Source organism: Periophthalmus magnuspinnatus, chromosome 21 (assembly GCF_009829125.3).
Source record: "Periophthalmus magnuspinnatus isolate fPerMag1 chromosome 21, fPerMag1.2.pri, whole genome shotgun sequence".
Lineage (NCBI taxonomy): Eukaryota > Metazoa > Chordata > Actinopteri > Gobiiformes > Gobiidae > Periophthalmus > Periophthalmus magnuspinnatus.
The window spans coordinates 27181708-27206425 of record NC_047146.1 but is presented as its reverse complement, the minus strand read 5'-3'; the positions used below and the strand labels follow the sequence as shown (position 1 = coordinate 27206425).

At 40.1% G+C, this 24718-nt stretch overlaps 1 protein-coding gene across 1 annotated transcript; it reads right to left on the bottom strand.

Moving 5' to 3' along the window:
* Window positions 1–1440: 1440 nt before the first annotated feature.
* Window positions 1441–24052, bottom strand: cdk5r2b (cyclin-dependent kinase 5, regulatory subunit 2b (p39)). Its single transcript, XM_033986514.2, has 4 exons — window positions 23972–24052; window positions 23684–23928; window positions 23204–23435; window positions 1441–2318 (listed from the first exon to the last, which is right to left on the bottom strand). The coding sequence occupies exons 1-4, from the start codon at window positions 24050–24052 to the stop codon at window positions 1458–1460; spliced, it is 1419 nt and encodes a 472-aa protein (XP_033842405.2). The 3' UTR covers window positions 1441–1457.
* Window positions 24053–24718: the final 666 nt, after the last annotated feature.

The window sequence follows — 24718 nt, the reverse complement described above, 5'->3', positions numbered from 1 at the left end:
TGTCACGCATGTGCAAATGATAAACTTTAAACATCTCTTGTCCCTGAAAAATAAACAGAGCAATAATTATATATAGAACCAGACTATCTTTTTGTTGTTTTTGTTTAAATGAACATATACAACCACTTTGGAAAAAAAATCCCAAAAAATACAGGCAAATAAATAATTGTTCAGAATGTGATTATTTACATGTAAACCATATAGCAAGTCAGGCCATATACAACAGTTGGCACATTTAGCATATATTACAAACTATACATTCTTAATAACCTCTTTCACATCCCTGCTGCGTTGCATTGTTTGAATCATACCATACATTTTTACATCTATTTCCACCTTTCCAGTGTCATTCTGAATAGGCATAAATTCATTAAGAAGTAAAATGTCTTGAAGATATTAAGAACTTTTTGCAGATCACATTCCTTGATGGTAGCCATGCAGCCATGTTGATATGCAATGTCATCAAGTAACCTTCTGATCCAACCCATTCTTGAATTGATCCCAAAATATGCAATTTAGAAGGGAAAAAGTATAGGAGATTTGCATTTGAGTTAAAATTGATTAGTTTGTATTATAACTGAGCCTTGTAGATTATGGCTCATTAAATTGAGTAGACTAGAACTAGGTTTTTGGGTACTTTTTACATTTATATTATATTTATCTTTATATTTATATAAACATTCAGTAGTTCATATGGAGGAAGAGAATATATAACATTTCGATAATACTAATTCTGTCATTAAACATAACAGTGAACATAAACGTAGATAGATACAGCAAAGGCTTGTTCCCACATTGCCCTACAAATGACGTTTGACCCAAATTAAAGCCTCCACAGGAACATGGACTGTAATCTAGGCTAGGGCATTCACTATTACCAGTCCATTACCTTTAAACACCTACACTGAGCAGCTACCCACATATGCAATAACCCACACATTTTCCTTTAAACGTCATGATTTCTTTAACGCTACAAGAAAAGAATTGGGTCATGGCCTAGGTTAACAATTTAGACCATATTTTTAGATGCACTCTTGCGACGTAGCTCTATTTACAGGCTTAAGCCTTAGGACAGTGTAATGGGCTGGTTCTGAGCCACGCTTCACCGCTGCGTGGAAAAATGAATTTTTATAGCGCACGGGGAGGTCAGCACCGCGGACAGCTCCTCCATCTCCTCTGTACATAGCGTATTCGGGTTACTCCTGACGAGGCTTTGAGAAGTAGGCTAAACTTGAATAAAATTGGGATTTCTGTAGAAAGAAGCTGCATTTGTAAGGTTGGGTCCTTGCGCCATTTCGATACAGCAGCATGCGTAATGTGCGTATGTCCGTATAAGCATCAACATGTTCGATTTGTAGCCCACACACGCCCTTCACCATTCAAAAACCACATGTGCGATTTTTAAACATCTTATAGGCTTATGATAAACGATGAAAAACAGCCTGGGTCCGTTTTACTCAGCGATCCAAGCTAGCTTCGTTCGTTTCTCGTTGGTTTTTCAGTTCTTGGAAAACCTCGGTGAAAAAATGCGGGTCCGCGTTGAGCTGCAGCATTTTGGCACTCATCCTGTTGATTATGCGCAGCGACGTCTCCCAGAAAACGTCCTTGTTGGCCTCGCTCATGAACGGTTTGAGTGGGTAGGAGATCTCGTTGCCCATGTATGAGTAAGCCAGGTAAAGGCAAGTCTGAAACGTTCCTTGTAGGACTACCGGGCTGTCCACGCTGTCCTCAATTGTGTCTTCGCACAGTAGATACACGAAGACCACGTTAGCTGGCGTGATGAAGCCCTGATCTTGCCAGCCTTGAAGTAACAGTGTCCGATCAATGTTGCGAAACCACATGATCACCTCCCCTGTGTTCAGCTCCTTCAATTTATAACATCTGCGACATATGAAGTCCGCCAAGCATCGCAGTAACTCCCCGGTGGACGCTTGAATAACAATGCGTCTTGGAGACAGCAAAGACAAAGTGCTTGGTTGCTTCTGTACACAGCCAAGTCTTCCATTTTGCTCGTTGTTCACGGGGACGGTGGGCACTGGCACGGGGATGGGGGCTTTCGGTTTCTTTTCTTCAGTTTGGTGCGTTTTTCTGGCATTTTCGCTGTTGAGATGCGCCACCTGGTTGGATGGCACTATAGGGTTCGGTGTCACCTTCTTGGCGCTCTTCTTTGCCGGGTTGGCCACGAGCTTTTTCCACGATAAAGAAACGAACATAGAATGCTTCTTTAGGCTTTTGTCGTTTTTGTGAACGTCCCCTGATTCCACGTCGATGATCGATGCCTTCTTGGAGGCCGGGGATATGGACAAAACGGTGCCATGTTGGCGCAGTTAGGTCCGCGTGCGGAGGCTGCTAGTGCCCGCTGGTAAACAATTGATGAGAGTGTGAGGCGTTGGAGGAGGTTAGTCACGATGTAGGCTCCATTGATGCTATGCTACGCGCCTTTGCAACTAGAACCAAACCAACAAAGCTAGAATCGTCAAAATAGCAGAAGCTCACCGGACAACAACGAAAACAGACGATGCGACAAAATCCGGTGTTCGCAGGTCTAAACGCAGATTAGTGGTGCTGCGTAAGCCGCCAGTTTAAACAAACCAGCGGAGGCAACGAGTTAGTGGCAGCGTGGGCAGCCAATCAGCGATAGCGGTGTTTTTTAGCAGTGCTGCCAATAGTAGCTCAAGCAGTCCACTCAGGTATAGCGGTACTATTCCTGTCCCTGTTGTCCTCCTTGGGCATGTCCGCGCTTTGTCCACACACGTCTCATTTTCTGACCTGGAGATGCCGGTTCCTTATTTGGTTAATACAGGCTAATGTGGATCAATGTGTCCTTAGACATTAAAGACCATAGTTAGAAGTAGTTTATACAGTAGGTGTCGTATTTTATTACTTTACTTTGCTATGAATAGCCTACATGAGTTGTCAACTCAGACTCTTCTTGCCATGGGCACCCTGTTCAAATACAGAAAAATACAAATAAAAAATAAACGAATAAGTTCATAGGTCCATTTAAAACATTAAATGCTGATGTGAGTATAAATGTTTGTCACCAGATTATTAAATTGCATTTGTGGCACTGAAGTATCCAGTTTTGCATGTCCTTGAAATATATTCAATTTTTTGGGAAGGGAAACAGCCAAAATCCCCTTTTCCCCATCTAAGTTCTGGTGTGGCCAGTCCTTAGACTTATACAATAATGTGATCTTGTGTTAAACGCTCTCGTGTCATTATTCAACAGGCAAGTGAGTTATTCCAGCAGGCTATCCCTTATGTCCCTCTAACAGATAGCAATGGCCAACCATATAGCCTATAACATAGCCTTAACAACTGCCTCACAAATGATACAGAATACAATATGTGAAACATGACTGATCATTGCCAATTAGATAAGAATTGTGGATATCTAAAATGGACCTTCAATAGATCTAAGAGAGCTAAAAAACAGGACAACAGGGAATCTAAACCCTGTTGTCCTGTCCTCTGAACTCAGTGTAGTGAAGAGTGCAGTGAGAGTTATATTGGAGAAACTAAACAGCTACTCCATAAGAGGATGTACCAACACCGGTGTGAGAGTTCCTCTGGACACCAGTCTGCTATGCATCTCCATCTCACAGCCACTAACCACTCCTTCAAAGACAGTGAAGTTCAGATCTTAGCCAGAGAAATTGTTTGATAGGGGAGTTAAATAAGCTATTTTTGTTAGGAAAGAGAAACCTTCCTTAAACAGGAATGGGGGCCTGAAACATAATCTCTACCCCATCTATAACTCCATCCTCAGACCCAGAACAATGTGAACAATAGCAGGGTCATTAAGGGCTGAATAGGGTAGACTCAGTTGAAACTGTAAACAGCTACTGTAGTGTGGTTAGCCCCTTCCCTCAGATAGATATAAGCCAGTGGCCACCAGCATTCTGACCAGAACTGAAGAATGGATGAGCAGTGAAACGTCTTTACTCCTACAACGATTTGTCCAGTTGACAGTTTTGAATTTCGTCTTTTGCTATGGATCAGACCTGGGCAACTGAGGGTCTACACAGACATCTTTGTATAAGTTGTATGGATTTAATTTCACTCAGACTTTGGGCTAAACAATAAAGTATCAACTATATGTGATTCTGATAACTGTTTATTTTCCTCACATGTACTTATTTCCTGTAATGACCAAAAACAGTGTTGTTGATTGTCTTAAAGTCTGAATGAAAGTATCCATTGAAAAGGAAAAGTTCACATCCCTAATCGGATGATCTCATTATCTTGACCAGAGCTGACCCAGTGTATACACAGTGAGTACTTACTGTCTGATTTCTGATCCTCATGGAAAATCGACACAAATAGCACTAAACCTAAACTAACTTTAGATTTGGCTTGGTCTTACACTTGAATTACAAAAATTAAGGCATGTAAAAGAACAGTTTGTGTTGCTGCCTTAATCTCTGTGGTATCTCAAAGAATACTTTCTAAATTGTAGTGTTTGGTTGCCTTGTTTTGGGTTTTAATTACCACTTTAGATTTTTGACTTGAATGTTTTATCAGTATATTTTAGGTCAAGCAATTATAAGCCTGCTTGAACCACACAGACTGGTATTAAGTTCCCATTTATAACAAAACATATGACATATAGACATATGTAGAGGCTAAGAGGATTCTAAAACTGCAAGGGATACGGTTCCAAACTCCTTCCCAGCAAAACTGCAAGCGTTTTTCCCAGATGGCACCAAACTTTAACCTTGCATAGTAAGATGGATTCTCATGATATTTGTGAGTTCACAAAATCAAATTCATCTTGGCGTGCACCCACTGTAAAGTTAAGAGGCCAGGCAGGCCAATCACAGAGCAGCATTGAGGTTTGTGTAGAAGCCAAAGGCTCAAGCGAACCAAAATGAACATGGTGACGCTGACAGATGTGCTTCAGCCTATATTAGAGTCAATACGGACTATTTAGTTTGTGAAAAATGTGTAGAAGGAAAGGCTTGGTTTCTGTTTTGAAAAGTTAAGGGGAAAATACAATGATATTGTACTGAGACAGTGTTGTTTATATTTCTAAGCATTATAAAAGTATTTTTGACAAACATTAACGTATCAGAAGTTATACTTTATGCATAATGGAGGCATTTGACTCTGATTTGATTCTGTTTTCATAACACTGTTATCAAGACAATCTACAACAATCCAACAACAAAAATAAAATGAAATGGAAGTCTGTAAATGTCTTTTACACTAGAATGTTCATGTTGACAAAGCTGTCCCCTCTAGCCAAGTCTATTTCATTAAGTGCATAAAGCAAAATAATGTTATTAAAGGGCAAAATAATATTATTAAAGGGAACAATATGCAGATATATGCTGTTCAGAGTTGGTTCTTTTTTGCTGATGATATTTTGGTTTCTTAAGGTGAACCAAATGGATCACTAGCAAGATATTAGACAAATTTGGATAATTGTCAGGTTACAAATGAAATATTCAAAAAACTAAAATTGTTATATTTAATTATGCACCAGTCTTAAATGGGATCACGATTCCATGAAATATCTTGGTGTGATTCTGTGTAGAAACAATACATCTGCAGTTCTTGAGAAGATGTCAAGTTGACAGATTCAAACCTCCTCTTTTGCAATGACAATCTCTTGATTTCTTTTTTATGGACCAGTCATCTCTAAAATCAAATCACACCTGTCTTGATGGAGTCTCATACCAACTCTTGGCTTAATCATTATAACTGAATCTATAAAAATCAGCATGTTCCCTTGTTTTGTGCTATCTTTTTCAAGCAACAACTTTTTGAGTGGGATAAATTGGTTATATATGGTTAGCAAAAAAACAACAACAGAAAAGTAAAAGTATCACATGAAAAAATTCAGCTCAATTCTACTTTAAAATGTACTTTAAATGTAAAAAGTAAAAAGTTTGTAGTGTGTAGTGTGTAGTGTAGTGATATTGATTAACACATTAGACATATTTTGGTCAACAGTAATCAATTTTGAATTTTTATTTGCTCTTTCCAAAGCTTGAACTAAAAAAACTTTAGTCAGAATGTTACCATGAACATGGTAAACATAACCCCTCACATCATACAAAAGGTCCATGTTAAAAAAATGCAGTGAAGTAGAAAGTACAGACACTTGCTTCAAATGTACAGAAGTAAAAATAAAAAGTACCCACTGTAAAATGTTCTTAAGTAAAATACATTTTATTTCTACTTAAGTACAGTACTTTACTACTTGTACTTCATTACATTCCACTCCTGGACATAGGAGAGGGTGCAGCCAGTGACTTTCCAATACAAGCCCTGATAGCAGACAGTCATATCTAAGACGAAAATAATGCTTGGATAAAATCCACTTTTAAGATTTGCAATGATATATGTAGAGAGAATATAGATTTTTTTACCCAACTGCAATGACCAAAGATTTTAAGAGTGGTCGCTGACAGGCCTTGCTGGGTATTTTATATTCCTTAATAAAGGGCTGCTTGTTGATTTTCAAACTCTTAAGATAAAAAAAAAAAAAAAAAAAAAAAAAAAAGATTTCTTTAGGTGCTTAAAGCTGAGAAACAGATTTAATGTCAAGGGCCAATACAGAGAAAAGCGATGGTAAACTTTGAACTGTGTTTAAAATGGCCTAGGGTTTTGAACGTTAACGAAAAAGTCCAAAAACACCCTTTATGTGAAAGAGAAATAGGGAAAAGAAATGAGCTCAGTGGTGGATAATATGGATAGGAACTGTTATGCAAAATGTAATGGAAAACCACATGTTCAACAACTTGGAGGGAATTCAGATGGAAAAATATTACCTTATTATTATTTTTATTACCTTAAAAAAAGACATCAAAATGTAGAAATTGTCTGCTGGATAGTATCTGGCAGTTTTGGAGCCAATCAAGAAAGAAAACACAGACAAGAAAATGGCTTCAAAAAGATGCACTAGTGACTGAAGAATTTTACATACTGTTTATCAAATGTTTGTATAAGAGCGACTTACAACATCATTGAGAGTTCAAAGGGAAGCATTTTTACATGTTTTGGCAGAAGTGGGCCCAATATGTAGGAGTTTTGAAACCTGACTTCTTAAAATTTATTTGTTTACCAAAGAGGAAGTGAGGAGAGGAGATAAAGCAAGGCTTTTCACATTTGTTTCTACTTGACGTTTTGTTTTCTGTTCATTTATTGTCTCTTGTATTATATATAGAGAAAAAACTGTACAATTTGTATATTGTCTGACTTGTCTGGTTGGCAAACTTGAGTAATATGTATGTTATATATATATATATATATATATATATATATATATATATATATATTATATATATATATATATATATATATATATATATATATATATATATATATATATATATATATATATATATATATATATATATATATATATATATATATATATATATATATATATATATATATATATATATATATATATATATATATATATATATATATATGTTTGGTGCACTATGTACTCTAAGGTGGCCACGTGCTCGCATAACCTCATATATGAACACAGCAAGGTACAACAGGAGCAGAAGCATGTACTGATGCTAAGGGCTTGCATAATAATACACCCTTGCCCTACATAGCCACTGTTCAGTGTTTTGATTACAGACCTGCAAATGCTTGCTTTGGCCTAGTTTGAAGTGAAAAGAAACATTATATTGGCTATATTGTATGTATAGATTCCTATTATAAACTTTTAGCTTTTGAGTTAGTTCTGCCCCCTAGTGGAAAAAAGGTAGATAACTTTTCATTATTATTTTGTGACTTATTTCATTTGTATGAATTGCTTATAGTGGTTACATATTATATTGTGGCATATGTAAAAAATAATGTAATAAACTACGAGATACTACTATTAGATACTATATTATATATATTACTTAAATAAACTAAAAATACAGTTCATGTGGCACCAATTAAATAGTGAGACATCTAAATAAGCGTGATTAAGACCAGGCTGTGCAGGAGGAATACCATAAGAGGGACAGGTGGTCCCGTGAATATTGAAGCTGGTTCCTGACTCGTAAGATACCACTTCCAAATGTCCACTTGAGGGTGCTGTCCTGTGGAGTCCCTTGTATTGCGCGATTGTCAGCTGTTGTCATTAAGATTTTTCATCAGCAGGGGTCTTCGGTCTCCTTACAGTCACAGTGAGTTTTAGTGAAGCAGAAGGGCCTGGGCTAATTTTAAATTTAGTGAGTCCTTATGCAGGGATCACAGTGGAGCAGGAGAAGAGAGGTGAAAATATCCTGGAGAGCAACATTTACAGTATAACAAGAGCACTATAATTCACTGATTTTTTTCAACCAATGTGCCTTGAGAGCCTTGAAAAAAATCCAGTTTGAATTAACAGATTCACACAGTTATTTCATGTAATTCTATAATATCTCTATGAAAAAGTAGGTTGGCGACCACTATCTGTCAGAAGAGAACAGAAGAGGACAACTCTGTATATAAAATTATTGTACTGCCTGAATATCTCACTTGTTTGTTGAACTTTGATATGAGAATATTTAATACAGTGTCACATGATTGTATAAGGTCTAAGGACTAGCTGCACCAAAACTGAGATGGGAAAAATTGAATATATTTCAAGGACAGGTGAAATTGGATACTTTGGTACCACAAACGGAATTTAATAATCTGGTAACGAACTTTTATAATCACACCTGCACCAGTTTTTTTTTTTTTTTTTTTTTTTTATGTTTTAAATGGACCTATGTACTCATTTGTGTTTTTGTTTGTATTTTTCTGTATTTTAAAAGAGAGTCTAAGTGCTCTTATTAGGTGTCCCCCTGTATAAATGAACATTTGGAGTGCCCTGAGTAAACTTCTAACAAGAAAAGGTGACACCTCTAACCCAAATTACAAGTTAGGTTTTTTGGGCTATGGATAAGTTTAATAACATATTGTGTAACATTCAATGTAAACCAAAAACAAACAAGGGCCTCAACCAGAAAAGTTTTGAACTCATAACTTTCTATCCCCGTAAAAGTAGCATGTGTGAGTCTCTAGGGTGAACAAAAGATCCAGGATTGAAAGGATCGAGTTCCTGTTCTTATCTAAGATGTCTAGCAGAGCCACTGGGATGGAGAGAGAGAGAGTGAGAGAGAGAGAGCGAGAGAGCGAGAGAGAGAGAGAGAGAGAGAGAGAGAGAGAGAGAGAGAGAGAGAGAGAGAGAGAAGGGAACTGAAATCAGAAAGAAATACAGGGGAGGTTGGGACAAAAACACCGGCTGCAAGACCTGAGGAGCTGAAAATGGCACAAGCATCAGAACAAACACTATTCCATAAATGAAAATGAAAATGCTGAATAAGTTTTGCAGAATCATAAAATGCAGTTTAGTAATATTATAAAGCTGTTCGTCACCAAAATATTTGAATTGACTTATAGTAGATTCATTGAATATTCCAGGGCTGTAGCAAAATAAAGTCATGTTCAGTCAATCAATTAGTCAACTAAAAAGGGGACATGGAAAACTTTCTCAAAACTATTACGTATCTCTATGTATCTGAACCACAGGCTGTATAAAGAAGTGAACAAAGTGAGTGTGACATCACCCATAGCATCAGTCAAATTAAGCTCATCGAGGCTATCAGTTATGAGTGCGAATTTGGAGCTGGGTTCCATATTTGGAATTCTGACCACGAGTATCATAGCAACTGAAGAGCCAATCTAGAGCAAAACTGTTGAAGGTAATACCCCTTCCTGCCCAGACTGCCGGTCTAGCAGGGAGTGGGTGCTTAGCAACGCTGTCAATCAAACCTGCAAATGCTAGCGGGAGGGACCTTAGGGACAGAAGGTGCCTGATTTGTCTGTTATTAATGTACATATCTTGAGTTGCAGACACAAGATCAAAATAAAAATACCAGGATTATGTAGAGGTGGGTTAATACAAACAGAACAAAATGACGAGCCTGACAGCTGTAGTTGCAGAGAGGAGTGACAATTTTCTAATGTAAAGTGAATTAGAGCCAGAGTCAGTGAAGCTGGAAGCACGCCCCTAATCATTTCCTATTTGGAATGTGGTGGCTAGAAAGTTCACTTGTCCATTTATAAGTACAGTCTATGATCTAAACTCAAAGTCTCACAAGACTACAACTGCATGGGAATTCATGCACAATAATTCACTTAGTATTTATACTAAAACAGATTAAACTCATAATTCACAACCAAATTTTTAACCAATTCATTCCATACATTCTTCTTTCTGATGTTGTCCCATATAAATCCCTATAATCTAAACCAAAAGAATATAGCCCTAGTGTACTTTAATAATAATAATAATAATAATAGATATGAGAAACATGTGTAAAAATGTAACAAAATACAAATTGTGTGTGTACCATACAACATATAAAATGTGATGTAAAAGGTTATGTTGTGTAACAGAGACAGGGACCCCCTACACCTGCTACTTCCTCCTATTGAAATGTGAGACAAAAGATGAGACTGCTATATCAAACAAAGCTAATACCAAACCAATCTGATCAAACAGGAGCTGATCAAAGACTGGGATGCACTCGCACCGGTGTCTCCTCTCATGTTAAACCTGCTCCTTTTGAACACTGAACAGGGATAAACTGCGGAAATGCTTTCATGTTTTTAATTAGGTGGAAAAGACTAGCCTAGAGCTGTTAAAAATTTTAAGAACAGAGTCCATATTAAAGATGTCTTTTCAGAGATGGGTAGAGCCAAAAGCTGTACTCAAGTCACTCAATGTTACTTTCAAATATTACTTAAGTAGTAGTAATAGGGGTCATTCAAGTGAGAGTGAAAAGTATTGTTTGTAACATGTTAAAAATAACTGAATACTTAAACTTTTTGTCAGACTTCCTCGCAGTGGGGAGAGTTTACTTTCAGCTTTTACTATGGACCAGACCTGGATCACTGAGAGATTACACAGACACTGTAAAACAATATTATTCAACTAGTAAAAAGATGATGTCTGAAAAATACTTAATTAAAAAATGTACAAGTGTTCCACGACCGGGATGAAAAATCACGGGTACAAGCGGCTGAAATTAGTTTCCTTCAAGGGTGGCTGGGCACACCCTTAGAGATACAGTGAAGAGCTTGGTCACATGGGAGGAGCTTGGAGTACAGCCGCTGCTCCTACATGTCGAGAGGAGCCAGCTGAGGTGGCTCTGGCATCTGTTCTGGATGCCTCCTGGACGTCTCCCTAGGGAGGTGTTCCGGGCATGTCCCACCAGGAAGAGGCCAGTGTGTCCTGAGAAGACCCAGGACACACTGGAGGGACTATATCTCTCGGCTAGCCTGGTAGCACCTTGGGGTCCCACTGGAGGAGCTGGAGGATGTGTCTGGGGTGGGGGAAGTCTGGGAGTCCCTCCTTAGACTGCTGACCAGAGACCAGGCCCCGGATAAGCTGAAGAAAATGGATGGATGGATAAAAAAATTACTATTTTATTAAAAAGTTACAATCTCCCTACAATCTCCCTCCTCTGGTTTTTGGTCAACCCCTAATCATATTTAACTTGACTCCATCCATCTGCAGCTCTAACCCCAGCCTCCTCCTACACATAAATTCACCATTTCTGAACCCTCAGATTAGTGGTTGGTAACACCACTTGTCTTTACAGTGGTAAACCAACCACTAAGTGGTGTTAACAACCACTAATTTGATAGGTAGCAATATTCGGTAAGCAGCATTTTTCATAATAATAAAATAAAATAAATTTTAAAAATCCACAAATTGAATATATTTTCATTTTAATATAATACATGGCAGATTTTTACAGTGGTACACATATGAAAAAGACAAAAACCCTGTAGGATAGAATTTCAGAACAAATTTAAATCTCTCAACAGACCAATTGTATTTCTGTATTTATCATATTTTGGTCCCATTACATAATATATAAAACAAACTGACCCACATATATGTGGGAACATATTGAAGCAATCCAATCCAATAAACACAATCCCCAACCATCATAATTTTATCTTATCTGATATTTAACAGTAAAAAAGGAGTTAGAAATAGTTTATCATATATCTTAATTTAGTGTAACGCAGATTAAAGATTATCTCATTCTTCACACCCAAACTCTCCCAGAGCAGAGCAGTGGAGCTTACACGCAGGTTCAACTCAATGGGACTAAACCAGATAATTGTTTATTCAATGGAGATTCCTATGCCATAGGAATAAAACACATAAGCTTTGATGTTCTATAGGTGCTACATAAGCAAAGAGGGAGGGTGGAGACAGAGAGAGAAAGAGGGGGAAAAAAGAGAGAGAGAAATGTGGGGACTTAACACTGGTAAACTTGGGTTGGTGTTGTTCCATTATTGGTAACAGATCTTTAGTGATATTTTATTCTTTGGCCATTGAAATCTTAAGTAGATATTCAAATAATTGAAACCATACAACAGAAGAAAAGTTGCAATATCTCAAATGTAAATAAATTAAAGGTGCACTATATAACTTTTCTAGAGGGTCAACAATGTGCTTGTCTCCATGGAGAGGTGATTGTTTTGTCTGCTATCTACCTGGCATGCATTTAGTTACAGGTGTTTTATAGCTAAAATGGCTTTGAAACATGAATTCTTATACTCTGGAGATCTGACATGTAGCTCCACCTTGCGATGTCAGTGTAGTAAAACTTTTGCAATGATCTTGAAAGTGTCAAAATGCTCCAATAAGTTTTTTTTCTCAACCAATATAAATCTGAAATCACCCTGTAGGCCTACTCTTTCAACATCAATTTGCTTTGGTTTAGCTTCACCCTGTCTTTTTACAACGTTAACAGAGTTGGACACCCATTTTCCTAACCTCACCTGGTTTAACTCATTTTCTATTTTTTGTCTTGGGCACTCACAAGCTCCAGTCTGATGTGCTCCAGCTCACTGCACAGATCTCCTACGCTTTCGCTGCTCTCCCAAACAAACCTAGACAATCTCTAGCACCACACACCGCAGGAATGTCAAAAAATGCAATATTTCACATCAATATCAAAAGAAACACCACTGACTACACGTTTACCTCTCGGCTTTCCATCAATTGGTACACATTGGACACACATATTTTTGTGACCTACCTTGGGGAAAGATGGTACAATTGGTTCATTACTCACAGAAAATTGCTTTAGAATTTTATCATTTCCAAGTTAACAGCAAATTATCAATACATCATGAAAGTAATTTTAATCATATTTGCTCCTAACAATTAAAGGCACACTAATTAATCTTTCTGATAGGTGGTGGCGATGATGTACGTGTTTACGGGTCCATGGAAATGTTGTCTTTGTCTCTAGAGTTCCACAGTATGGCTCCCATCAGAAAAGTTACATAGTGCACCTTTAAAGTTAGGGTTTGTGGCCTGCACTGGATTAAAAATTCAACTATAATCACAAATGAATCTAGGTTACCTATTTTATTTATTTATTTTTTGTTTCTTTTTTCTCATTTTCAATATATGTACAGGCTCATAACCTCCAGAATTCACTGACTGAGCTGCAGAGGCTGGACTAGCACTGATTAATGATTGGCTACAGGTGCTGGGGTTTAGGTAGTAAGATTTGACAGATTTGACCCTGCCTAATTTTTCCCCAACAAACTTTCCTATGATGAGTGGATCCTTGAATATTCCTACGTGCATAATTCACCACTGTCACCATGCCTATTAGAAACAACTTCTCATAATCGGATTCATTGAGTCACTTTTCTTATTTCTCTTATTTTTATTAGTTATACCATTTGAGTCAGCTTCCATTTCGCTTTCAGATGATTCCAACGAACCAGGCGGATTGGGTGCATTCAGGTCAGATGGAAACACTCAGTCATCCAGGTCTGATCCATAGTAAAAGCTGAAGTTAAATCTATCAAATGTTGTAGGAGTGAAGATGTTTTGCTGCTCATCCAAGCTGCTTCTTCAGTTTTGGTCAGATTGCAGGTGGACACTGCCTTATATCTAACTGAGGGGCAGCTATTGTCTTCAGCTTCAGTCTTAACCCCATTCAGCCTTTAGAAGCTGAACCTGAAAAAGCGGCTTGAATGAGCAGTGAAACATCTTCACTCCCACAACGTTTTGTCCAGTGGATAGGTTTAACTTTGGCTTTTACTTTGTGAAGAGGGAGGGTGGCAGATGCTCCAGTCGAAAAGTTACAGGTTTTTTTTTTACATCGCTTCTCCCCAGATGTGACCCCAGACAAGCTCAAGAGGAGTGGACCAAGAGCAAAACGTAGCAACGGGTTGTTTGTTATAAATGATGATTATAGTATAGTATATAGTATAAGTCAATTCACCTGTAAAAATATGTTAAAATGTAAAGCAACAGCAGAGGGCAGCATTGCATACTTTTTCTTCTCCTCCTACATTTGCTTCTTGAATCTAAAACACATGACGTCGCGCAGTTCTCCCGTGTGAATTACCCAAGTCCTCAAAACCAGGACCGAAAAACTCATCCAAGAAAAACAAACCAGACCAACCCAAAGTGTCTATTAGCGGGATGTGGCTTTGAAACGCCCATAGTCACCCCCCACCCCCCCCACCCCAACTCCACAACAGGTGCAGCAAATATGTGAACGCTGAAATATTGTGATCACCATTCAGATTAGTACGTTTTTGGGCAGTTTTTAGACTTTTCTAGTTGAGGATACGTCACCTGTTTTTCTGCGAGGAGATGTTATTGCCTTGCCTAGTCTTTGCATTTAACTTATCTATATTTATCTATTCCTTGAAAACAGAGGGCTCCATCTGGAAAAGTTACGTGGTATGGCTTTAATTGGGTGTCAGTGGTATTGTAAACATAGTATATTCATAAAAGTGAGTTTAGTTCAACAAAATAGATATGTTTTGATACAACCCTACATTTTTAGGGGTGTTATTTATATCAGAAATATCAGTTATTTTATACTAATAACTGATATTTCTGCTGTTGCTGTTTTTCTTATTTGAGTTTGGGTCAAATGAGAAAAACAGCAAACAATTTCAGTGGTCAACTTAGGAGATCTCGATGTTGTTTTTGTTTCAAAGCACATGAGGATAGAAATATGAATAAAGCTTAATAAAATTGTCATGGTGATAAAAAATAAAATCAAAATTGCTTCAAACTTACTTCAGCTTAGTGTTATGTTATTACCCTATGTTTTTCCAGCTAATTTTTTCAAGTTATGGAATTTATTTATTTATTTATTTTTTCCATTAGACTGGCAACGTCAAAGAAAAAAAAAGTGTGGTTTTACAAACTAGTTTACATTTCTTCACTGTCTGTACTTCAACCAAATTTTAAATGTACAAAATACCTTAACAAAATCCACTGCAAAGTCCATTTATTTCCCAGTGGGACTAATAGCTCTACTGTAAACGTTTTGCTGCCTTGTTTTTTAGGTGTTGAGTTAAAATCTTCAGAAGTGTTTGGTGTCTGTAAGTGATTGTGGGGTGTAGTATCTAGACATACACATCTGGACACAGCCCTGTGTTTCCCGCTCTCTCTAATTGTGGCTAAATGGGTTTCAGATGTCCCAGTTCATCTGATCACTCTGGTCCAGTCATGTCCGCAGAACCACATCAGAGGAGCAGGAGTGATGTGGGATGATAGCAGCCCCAGAGAAGGAGGCCTGAGCTGGGGTAAAGAGCTCCTCCAATTGCCCCTTTGGATAACCAGATCCACATCAGCAGGAGTTGTGTGATCTGACGTGTGAGGCTACTGTGCGCTACTGCTTTGGGGAGAGAATATAGCTAACTGAACTGAACTTAGCATGAACTTTATACTCCACCATAGTGTAAATGTGTCTTTGGTTCACCATCACATCAGCCACTCCATCAAGTTTTACAATCAATAAATGAGTTATACATGTGTGCTCCATTTCAAAATGTGATGCACGTATGTTGCACTAATTTGATGAACTAAATTATCAATTACATTTACTTACATACTGATCATACACACACTAACACTTAACCACTCACAACAACAGACCCAAATTAGATGACATTTAAGTGATGTAGTAATCAAAGAAATAAAATACTGGTTTCAAGAAAACTCTTACTCTCAACACCACTCATAATAAGACCACCGAGATAGTCGATCATTTACAAGAATCCTTCAGGGATTACTCATTTATTGTCAAATTGTCACTTTTGTAATTTAGTCCATCTTCAAAAAATACTTAACAATTTTGTATTAATTGTTCTCAACAAGTTTGGTAATAATACCAAATAATTATTTTATATATATATATATATATATATATATATATATATAGTATATATATATATATAATATATATATATATATATATATATATATATATATATATATATATATATATATATATATATATATATATATATATATATATATATATATATATATATATTATAATAATATTATAATTATGTAAATAGTGTCTTTTAATTAATGTCTTCTGTACCTGCCCAGATGGAAAGTAGCTTGTAGCAAAATATGGTGCAGGGCATCTTTGAGTAGGTAGCGGTAGGTCTGTAGAGTATGGCATCCACTAGAACAGTTACATAGTGCACTTTAAAGGTAGGGTATGTGGCCTGCACTGGATTAAATTGGAAATGTAATCACAACTAAACCTAGGTTGTCTAAAAAATTTAATTTTCTTTTTTTCATTTTCAGTATATGCACAGGCCTCAGAACCAGAAAAGTAAGAATGTTACAGAAAAGTTACGTTGTGCATCATAAATAGATCATAAATAAGATAATTTTTGCTCATATTGTGCTGAATATTTGCAAAATCCTTGAACAATAAACCAAGAGATGTCTTTAATGCTATTGCTCTTTCAAACTGTAATCAGATCTCGTATTCCCATTGAAAGACAGTTGCTCTGCTCGTGCTAACACAGTGGGTATGCCTCTGTCCTTGGCCCCTGGTGCACTGCAGTGAGAGGGCTTCATGTGGTCATAGTAGTTGTCCATTTCACAAACATCCTCCAGAAGAAGAAAAACGATGAGTGGAGTTTTGATCCAAGAACTGCAGCTTCCCATGACCTCCATGTTCAGGGTTTGACCAAAAATAAACATGACCTTGCGTGTGTGGATAATAGGGTGTGATGGGTCAGTTTATCTGTCAGATCTTAAGTAACTGTTTAACTAGAATCTGAGCAGGTTGAGGGATAGGGCCAACCTAAATGGATAAGTAGCCTGACGTGTCCGAACTTTTTCATCTTCATATTAATTTATGCATGTTTTGGTAATCCTCATTATCCTGCATTCAGTGCTCAGTTTTCTGTTTTCACCTACCCCCCTATTCCCACCCACTTTTCTGTACCACGGTACCCACTCGAACATGGGAAGAGCATGAGTGTATGCATGAAGTATGAGTGCTTGGTACACCATGCTATATATCTAAAGGAACTAAAACATAGCTTACTATTGCTTTAATATGTTTTGTATTCTGGTTTTAAATTTGTATATTGGCTGTAGTTGAGTAAATACGGAGATAAGGCGATAGACATAATTTTGCGTGAGAGGGAAAGTAAAGGCAGGAGCAAAACAAAACCAGGTCCAATATTTGAATCAAAACAAGCACACTCGCAGTATGGAGTAGTGAGCAGTACTTTCTCTGGTCTCTGAAACATGGACACTGTGAAGAGAAACATGATGTGACCTTTCACCTTATATAACTTGGCAACAGTCTCCCATCAGCTCGTATTGGTTTTCTCTGAGACAAAAGAGGAGCTGACAGCGATGACATCAGATAGTGGACTATAGGGGAATCATCATGCAAAATACTGTTGTCAAACTTGAGTTTTAATAAATTACGAATATACACTGAAATCTGAATTTAATCCATAATTAAGATGTGCTAACTTTTCTGGAAGGCCCCCCACCTACTTGTTTACATGGAGTTTTGTATGAAATATTCCATTGTAAGTCAGGTATTTTTGAGCAGTCAGGCACAGGGAGAATGTGCAAACTCCACGTAGAAAAGCACCAAACCTTTTGGGATGCAACACTGCGGTTGTTTTAATGTGTTGACAAGTTGCTTTCAAAGTTAAAAAGATTGACAGGCATATTAGCCAACCAGAGACACAAATAGTCTTTGGTCTTTGTAATGTAGCTAGTCCATTACATGGGCCTATCTTTGAGGCTAGCAGAAAGAAAGGACATACACAAACGTTTAAAATGTTTTATTGATAAATGTTGTATCAATTAATTGATTATAAATTAATTGTGCGAATTTTAACTTACCCATGTTGTCTGTCTTAGGTATTTTGGCCAAATGAGTCCCCGGGGAGCCAAAGCACCTTAAGAAGGTTCCGGGGCAGACCACTGGGTGCTAACAAGGAGAGGGTGCTGTATGTATACTGCCATGCTGATTCTTTCAAATGTTTTCTTGTTTTTTGTAAATATATTTGTGTTTAATAAATACGCTTGGGTTTGCACTGGACAAACTGTCTCAGCTTTGCTCTGTTCCTCGCTGAACCGCTAAGGTTGCTATCCGGGCGATTACAGTCTTGTTGGATTCCTATACATCACTTACCTGTCCAGCCAGAACGACACACTTTGACAAAATTTTCCAAATTTTTACATGGATCTGTCTCCACAATTTCAGAGGGCGTGATTTTGAGTTTGGCCTGAGACACAGGGGAGTGAGTGCTGACCAGACTGACAGCCTTATAGCATATACAGACAGCACAATTCTGGATCGCAGACTAGCATTTTTACCCTGACACTATTACTTCTAATCTTTGCACAGTCATATGAAACAGATTTACCTTTGCAAATCTCGAAGTTGAGACGTTGTGAGTTATACAAGATAAGACACAATCCAATTAACCAAAAACATGCGGGAAAGTAGATCCTCTAAGGGCAACACTTGTGGTTCATCTGACCGTTCATTTTGAATGGCAGCCATGTCAGGATCAGGTACCTATTCTCAGGTTCATCTATGGGGCACGTCAAACTTAAGCTTATTATACGCGATTCGGGAAGTCCTGGAATGTGCAAAGACAAATATCTAAGACATTTGAGGTACAAGTACAGTCTGTGCAACGATTCAAAAGCAGACGCATTCATACCCACTTGGCACCTGAATTTTATGAAGAGTAAAATGTTAATACATTTCAGGCCATTGTGAAGTGGATTAAATGTAATTACTGATAAAATGTCTTTAACGGATTATCACTGGGGCGTGAATCAAAAATGTCAAGTCAAAATTATAATACAGATGAATATTATTATAAAATCAATGTATATGTTAATACGGTGTACTTATTCTGGGGATTTATAACCTTGAAAAAAATGATTTCTATTATCTTCCTTGAAACTTTTTCTGAATGTGGATTTTATGAATCCATTTTGGAAAAAGTACATTTGGAAAAGGCAAAGATCTTAAATTTGATACTTTTCAATGCCACTAAATATACTTTACATTTTTGTCAATTTTAGGCCTTGTTAACAAAAGAAAGCCCCATACATTTTGAGCATTAAACCAGGGACAAACTGCGTTTCGAGTTCATATGGCTCTCTGTATTTTTTATACAGAGATATTTATATTTCATTGTTAACTGATACATTGATAAAACTGATACATTCACGCTAGATTCCTTAAAAAAATTAATAAATGAAAATGTAACAAACTTGGAAAAAAACAAATAAATAATATACACAAGTCTGTAATTCTGAACATATCCTGTCTATCTAGCTGTGAAGTAAAAAGGAGAAATTGTCTCCCATTGTTACCACTGTGAAATTTTGGTCTGAAAAATGTATACTCTGTTATCATCTCTTGTCCTGCCGTGAATTTTCCTTAACACAAATTTTAAACAATTCCAAATACAAATCCTTCAATTTTTGTAACTACATCTCATTTCACTCTTTTGACTGTGACTGATCTGTTATTAGTGTGTTTGCCCAGACATGCCTTTGATCACAACCCCCTCATCTCTTCTACGTAATTCTCTTTTCTGACCTAAACGGGGCGCACTTCCCTTTCACTGCCGGTGCCTATGTTCTCTCCTACAGCTGGATGGAACACCTGCTCTCCAGATGTGCTGTTCAAAACGAGCTCCTCTCTCAAAGTCAGTGCCACTCTGTTATGTCCAAAATAAAACACTTAAAACATAACCTTTCGCCATCTTTTTACAGTTTGTCCCGCTGTGGCCTGCTTTTCCATTGCTTAATTGTTAACATTTGTCTTTGCTGTGCCAATTGGAAGTAATGGTGGACAGAGTGAACCTAAACATTGCCTGATGTTAGGATAAAGAGGCTTACATGAATACAGCTACCTATATATACTAAAGATGCTCTGTATAACTTTTCTGCTTTAGTTTTTTTCTGGATTTGTCAGAGAGCATGTACAAATTCATTAATCTTACAAAAGAAAAGATGGTCTGTACCAGATTTAGCTACTGCTACTTTCCATCTACAGTCCTTGGGCAGGTACACTAAAATACTCATTACATTACACTGATTTCAAGGTTAGCAGTTCAAATAGAGTGGTCAGATCCACTGACCCACAGGTTGGCGGTACGATTCCAGCTTCCATAGATGAATGTTGTTGTTGTGTCCCACCTCGCCCCCAGTATCTTTGTACACTGCTGCAAATGAATGTGTGTGTGAGTGGTTCCTTGATCTAAAACTCTTTGAGTGACTTGAAGGTTGAAAAGTGCTATATAAAAATGTGACCATTTACCATTTACATTACAAGACTAACATAGCAGTGTGGTTTTCGTCCTGGTCGTGGAACACTGGACCAGCTCTATACTCTCCATCGGGTCCTCGAGGGATCATGGGAGTATGCCCAACCAGTCCACATGTGTTTTGTGGATCTGGAGAAGGCATTCGACCGTGTCCCTCGTGGTGTCCTTTGGGGGGTGCTCTGGGAGTATGGGGTCCGGGGCTCTTTGCTAAGGGCTGTCCGGTCCCTGTATGACCGGAGCAGGAGCTGTGTTCGCGTTGCCGGCAGTAAGTCAGACCTGTTCCCAGTGCATGTTGGACTCCGCCAGGGCTGCCCTTTGTCACCGGTTCTGTTCATTATATTTATGGACAGAATTTCTAGGCACAGCCAGGGGCCGGAGGGGGCCTGGTTTGGGAACCACAGGATTTCATCTCTGCTGTTTGCAGATGATGTTGTCCTGATGGCTTCTTCGAGCCAGGACCTGCAGCAGGCACTGGGGCGGTTTGCAGCCGAGTGTGAAGCGGCTGGGATTGAGAATCAGCTCCTCCAAATCCGAGGCCATGGTTCTCGACCGGAAAAAGGTGGTTTGCTCTCTCCGGGTGGGTGGTGAGTCTCTGCCCCAAGTGGAGGAGTTTCAAGTATCTCGGGGTCTTGTTCACGAGTGAGGGAAGGATGGAGCGGGAGATTGACAGGCGGATCGGTGCAGCGTCTGCAGTGATGCGGTCGCTGTATCGGTCCGTTGTGGTAAAGAAGGAGCTGAACCGGAAGGCGAAGCTCTTGATTTACCGGTCAATCTACGTTCCTACCCTCACCTATGGTCATGAGCTCTGGGTAATGACCGAAAGGACAAGATCGCGGATACAAGCGGCTGAAATGGGCTTCCTCCGCAGAGTGGCCTCACCCTATCCCCTTAGGGATAGGGTGAGGAGCTCGGTCACACGGGAGGAGCTCGGAGTAGAGCCGCTGCTCCTACACGTTGAGAGGAACCAGCTGAGGTGGCTCGGGCATCTGCTCAGGATGCCTCCTGGACGCCTCCCTAGGGAGGTGTTCTGGGCATGTCCCACCGGGAGGAGGCCCCGGGGAAGACCCAGGACACGCTGGAGGGACTATGTCTCTCGGCTGGCCTGGGAACGCCTTGGGGTCCCACCGGAGGAGCTGGAGGACGTGTCCGGGGTGAGGGAAGTCTGGGAGTCCCTGCTTAGACTGCTGCCCCCGCGACCCAGCCCCGGATAAGCGGAAGAAAATGGATGGATGGATGGATGGATGGACTAACATAGCTCATCATTAATATTAGTCACATACAATACACTTTCCAATACATTATGTTTCCTACAGTCCATAGAAATATAAAAAATAATGATGTACAAAATTTTACAGTGTATACAGTACAAACAGTGGAGGGTCCATGCTTCTTTCCACGGAGGTGCCATTGTTTTGCCTGGAATGTTCCACAGCATGGTATTAAACATATATATGTCCATGAAGACAACAGGTAAAGCCACTAGGCCAAGCTAGTTAGATCTCTGGAGATATGTGAGAATACTTTCAGGGCTTTTAAATTTGATTATTTTTACAATAAACATTGTAATTGAATAAATGCAAGATCAGAAGTTCAGTGTTTTTGAGACAAGCCCAAACCAGAAAAATTCCATCGCACATCTAAATCTTGAAATGTATTATATTATATTACAAGTTGTCTATTGATTAGATAGATCGGTGAATTAAGTGGTGATAATCTCATACTTGGGCTCGAGCTAAAACCATGCACCCTAATGTGTCCTTGAACTTCATCCACCTTACCTTTATGAATGTGATGTATGGAGTGATAGTAGTCAGAGAAGCTAAAAACAGCAGATTTACACAGTGGAGCTTTATTTAGGCAAGTTCCTATACCTGTTCATGGACCAAGGAATGCAGACTCGAGGCAATTTTACAGTGTTTATTAACAGTTTGTGGAATAATAAGAGTCAATACTTCATTAAACACACGGGAGGCAAACCAGGCGTGCGGAGTGGTGAGCAGGAATGGGGAAAACCAGGACCAGACGAGGACAGGATTGGGCACGGGAACGGAGCAAGCCAAGCGGGGGTAGTCCAGAGCAGACACGGAGACAGCCAGGAGCCGGAGCAAGACAGGACCAGAGACGGGACCAGGATGGGCCGGGAGGAGTAATCCAGAGAGCGAGAGCCAGGGCAGGAGACGCGAAGCAGGCCGGAGGCCAAGACAGGACAGGAGGCGAAGACGAGGGGTGGACTGTACTGGAGCTGGAGCGCAGGGTCAGGAGCAGGAGCGAGCGAGGGAGCAGGAATCTGGGAAACAGCAAAATCCGGTAAGACACGAGTAGGCAGGTAACAGGATACAAACTTGAGCTGGAACATTCACTTTTACACACGGACGGTCTGGCTCCGAGTGTCTTCTGCCAAGCCCTCATATACTCGACAGCAGGTGGTGATGATTGCGCTAATGCGCTCCAGGTGCGCACGGGAGGAGTAGGAACTCCGCCCAGCTCCGGATTCAGACAGGTAGGGGAGGGGGAGAGCACACAGGGAGACAGAAAATGCAGGCAACCCCTCGCAAAAGGCACGCCACACTTGGGACGTGAACTGGGTCCCCCTATCAGACACGATGTCCACTGGGATGCCGTGAAGACGGAAAACCTGAGCGGTGAGCTGGTCAGCAGTCTCCTTGGCCGTCGAGAGTTTAGGCAGGGCAATAAAGTGGGCGGCCTTGGAGAAGCGGTCCACCACGGTAAGGATTACCGTGTTTCCCTGAGAAGGCGGGAGTCCGGTCACGAAGTCCACCGCTATGTGGTACCAAGGCCGCCTAGGGACAGCGAGGGGAGATAAGAGCCCAGAAGGGCGGTGAGTGGGAGGATTTAGCCATACATACCTGGCAGGCCAACACGTAGGCCCGGGTGTCTGTGTCCATAGTGGGCCACCAGAAGTGTCGCTTCGGCAGGGAGAGAGTACGACTCATACCGGGATGGCAGGCAAACTTGGATTTATGGACCCACTCAAGCACTTGGGAACGGACAGAGTCAGGGACAAAATGTTTACCAGGTGGGCCGTTACCTGGGTCTGGAATCGCGGGCCTGGGCCTCCCTGACCGTGTCCTCGATCTCCCAATGCACCGCCGCCACCACACAGGAAGGAGGGATGATGGTTTCGGTCGGGGAGGGGCCGTCCTCCAGGGTGAACTGGCGGGAAAGGGCGTCAGGCTTGACATTCCGTGATCCGGGACGGTAGGTGAGAATGAAGTTGAAACGGCTGAAAAACTGACCCAGCGTGCCTGACGTCAGTTGAGCCGTTTTGGCGGACTGTATATATTCCAAATTTTTGTGGTCCGTCCACACCACAAACGGTTGTTCCGCCCTCTCTAGCCAGTGGTGCCACTCCTCCAGGGCCGAGCTTCACGGCAAGGAGTTCCCGGTCCCCCCACATCGTAGTTGGCCTCGGCCGGGGACAACCGACGTGAAAAGAAGGCGCAGGGGCAGAGGCGGTTATGGGGGGTCAAATCTTTGGGATAGCACGGCCCCCACTCCCGTGTCCGGACGCGTCCACCTCCACCACGAATTGGCGCACAGGGTCGGGCTGGTGAAGGATGGGGGCGGACGTAAACATTTTCTTAAGCCGGTTGAAGGCCGAGTGCGCCTCAGGTAACCAGGAGAACTGGAGAGAAGGAGAGGTCAGTTTAGTGAGTGGTGAGATTACACGGCTAAAATCCCGTATGAACCGTCTGTAGAAGTTGGCGAAGCCGATGAATCTCTGGAGCTGTTTGCGATTGGCAGGAACTGGCCACTCCGCGACTGCCTGGACCTTCTCCGGGTCTGCCTTCACCTGGCCCCACCCCACTATGAACCCAGAAAAACTGACCTCCTCAGCGTGGAATTCGCACTTTTCAGCCTTTGCGAATAACTTGTTCTCCAGGAGGTGCTGGAGGAACTGCGTACATGGAGGCGGTGTTCCTGGAGGGGCCCGAGAATAGATCAAGATGTCATCTAAATACACAAAGACAAAGCGGTTTAGAAAGTCACGAAGGACATCATTTATAAGAGCCTGGATACTGTCGGGGCATTGGTAAGGCCAAAGGGCATGACCAAGTATTCG

What these genes read in the sequence shown, in the direction of transcription:
- cdk5r2b (XM_033986514.2), bottom strand. Translation starts at nt 24,052, where the DNA reads ATGTGGGGGGACCGGGAACTCCTTGCCGTGAAGCTCGGCCCTGGAGGA. An exon ending in GCCCGCGATTCCAGACCCAG is followed by an intron (nt 23,436 to 23,683) that starts GTAACGGCCCAC and finishes CGCTGTCCCTAG; the next exon opens with GCGGCCTTGGTACCACATAG. An exon ending in GGACCCAGTTCACGTCCCAA is followed by an intron (nt 2,319 to 23,203) that starts GTGTGGCGTGCC and finishes TAACTGCGCCAA; the next exon opens with CATGGCACCGTTTTGTCCAT.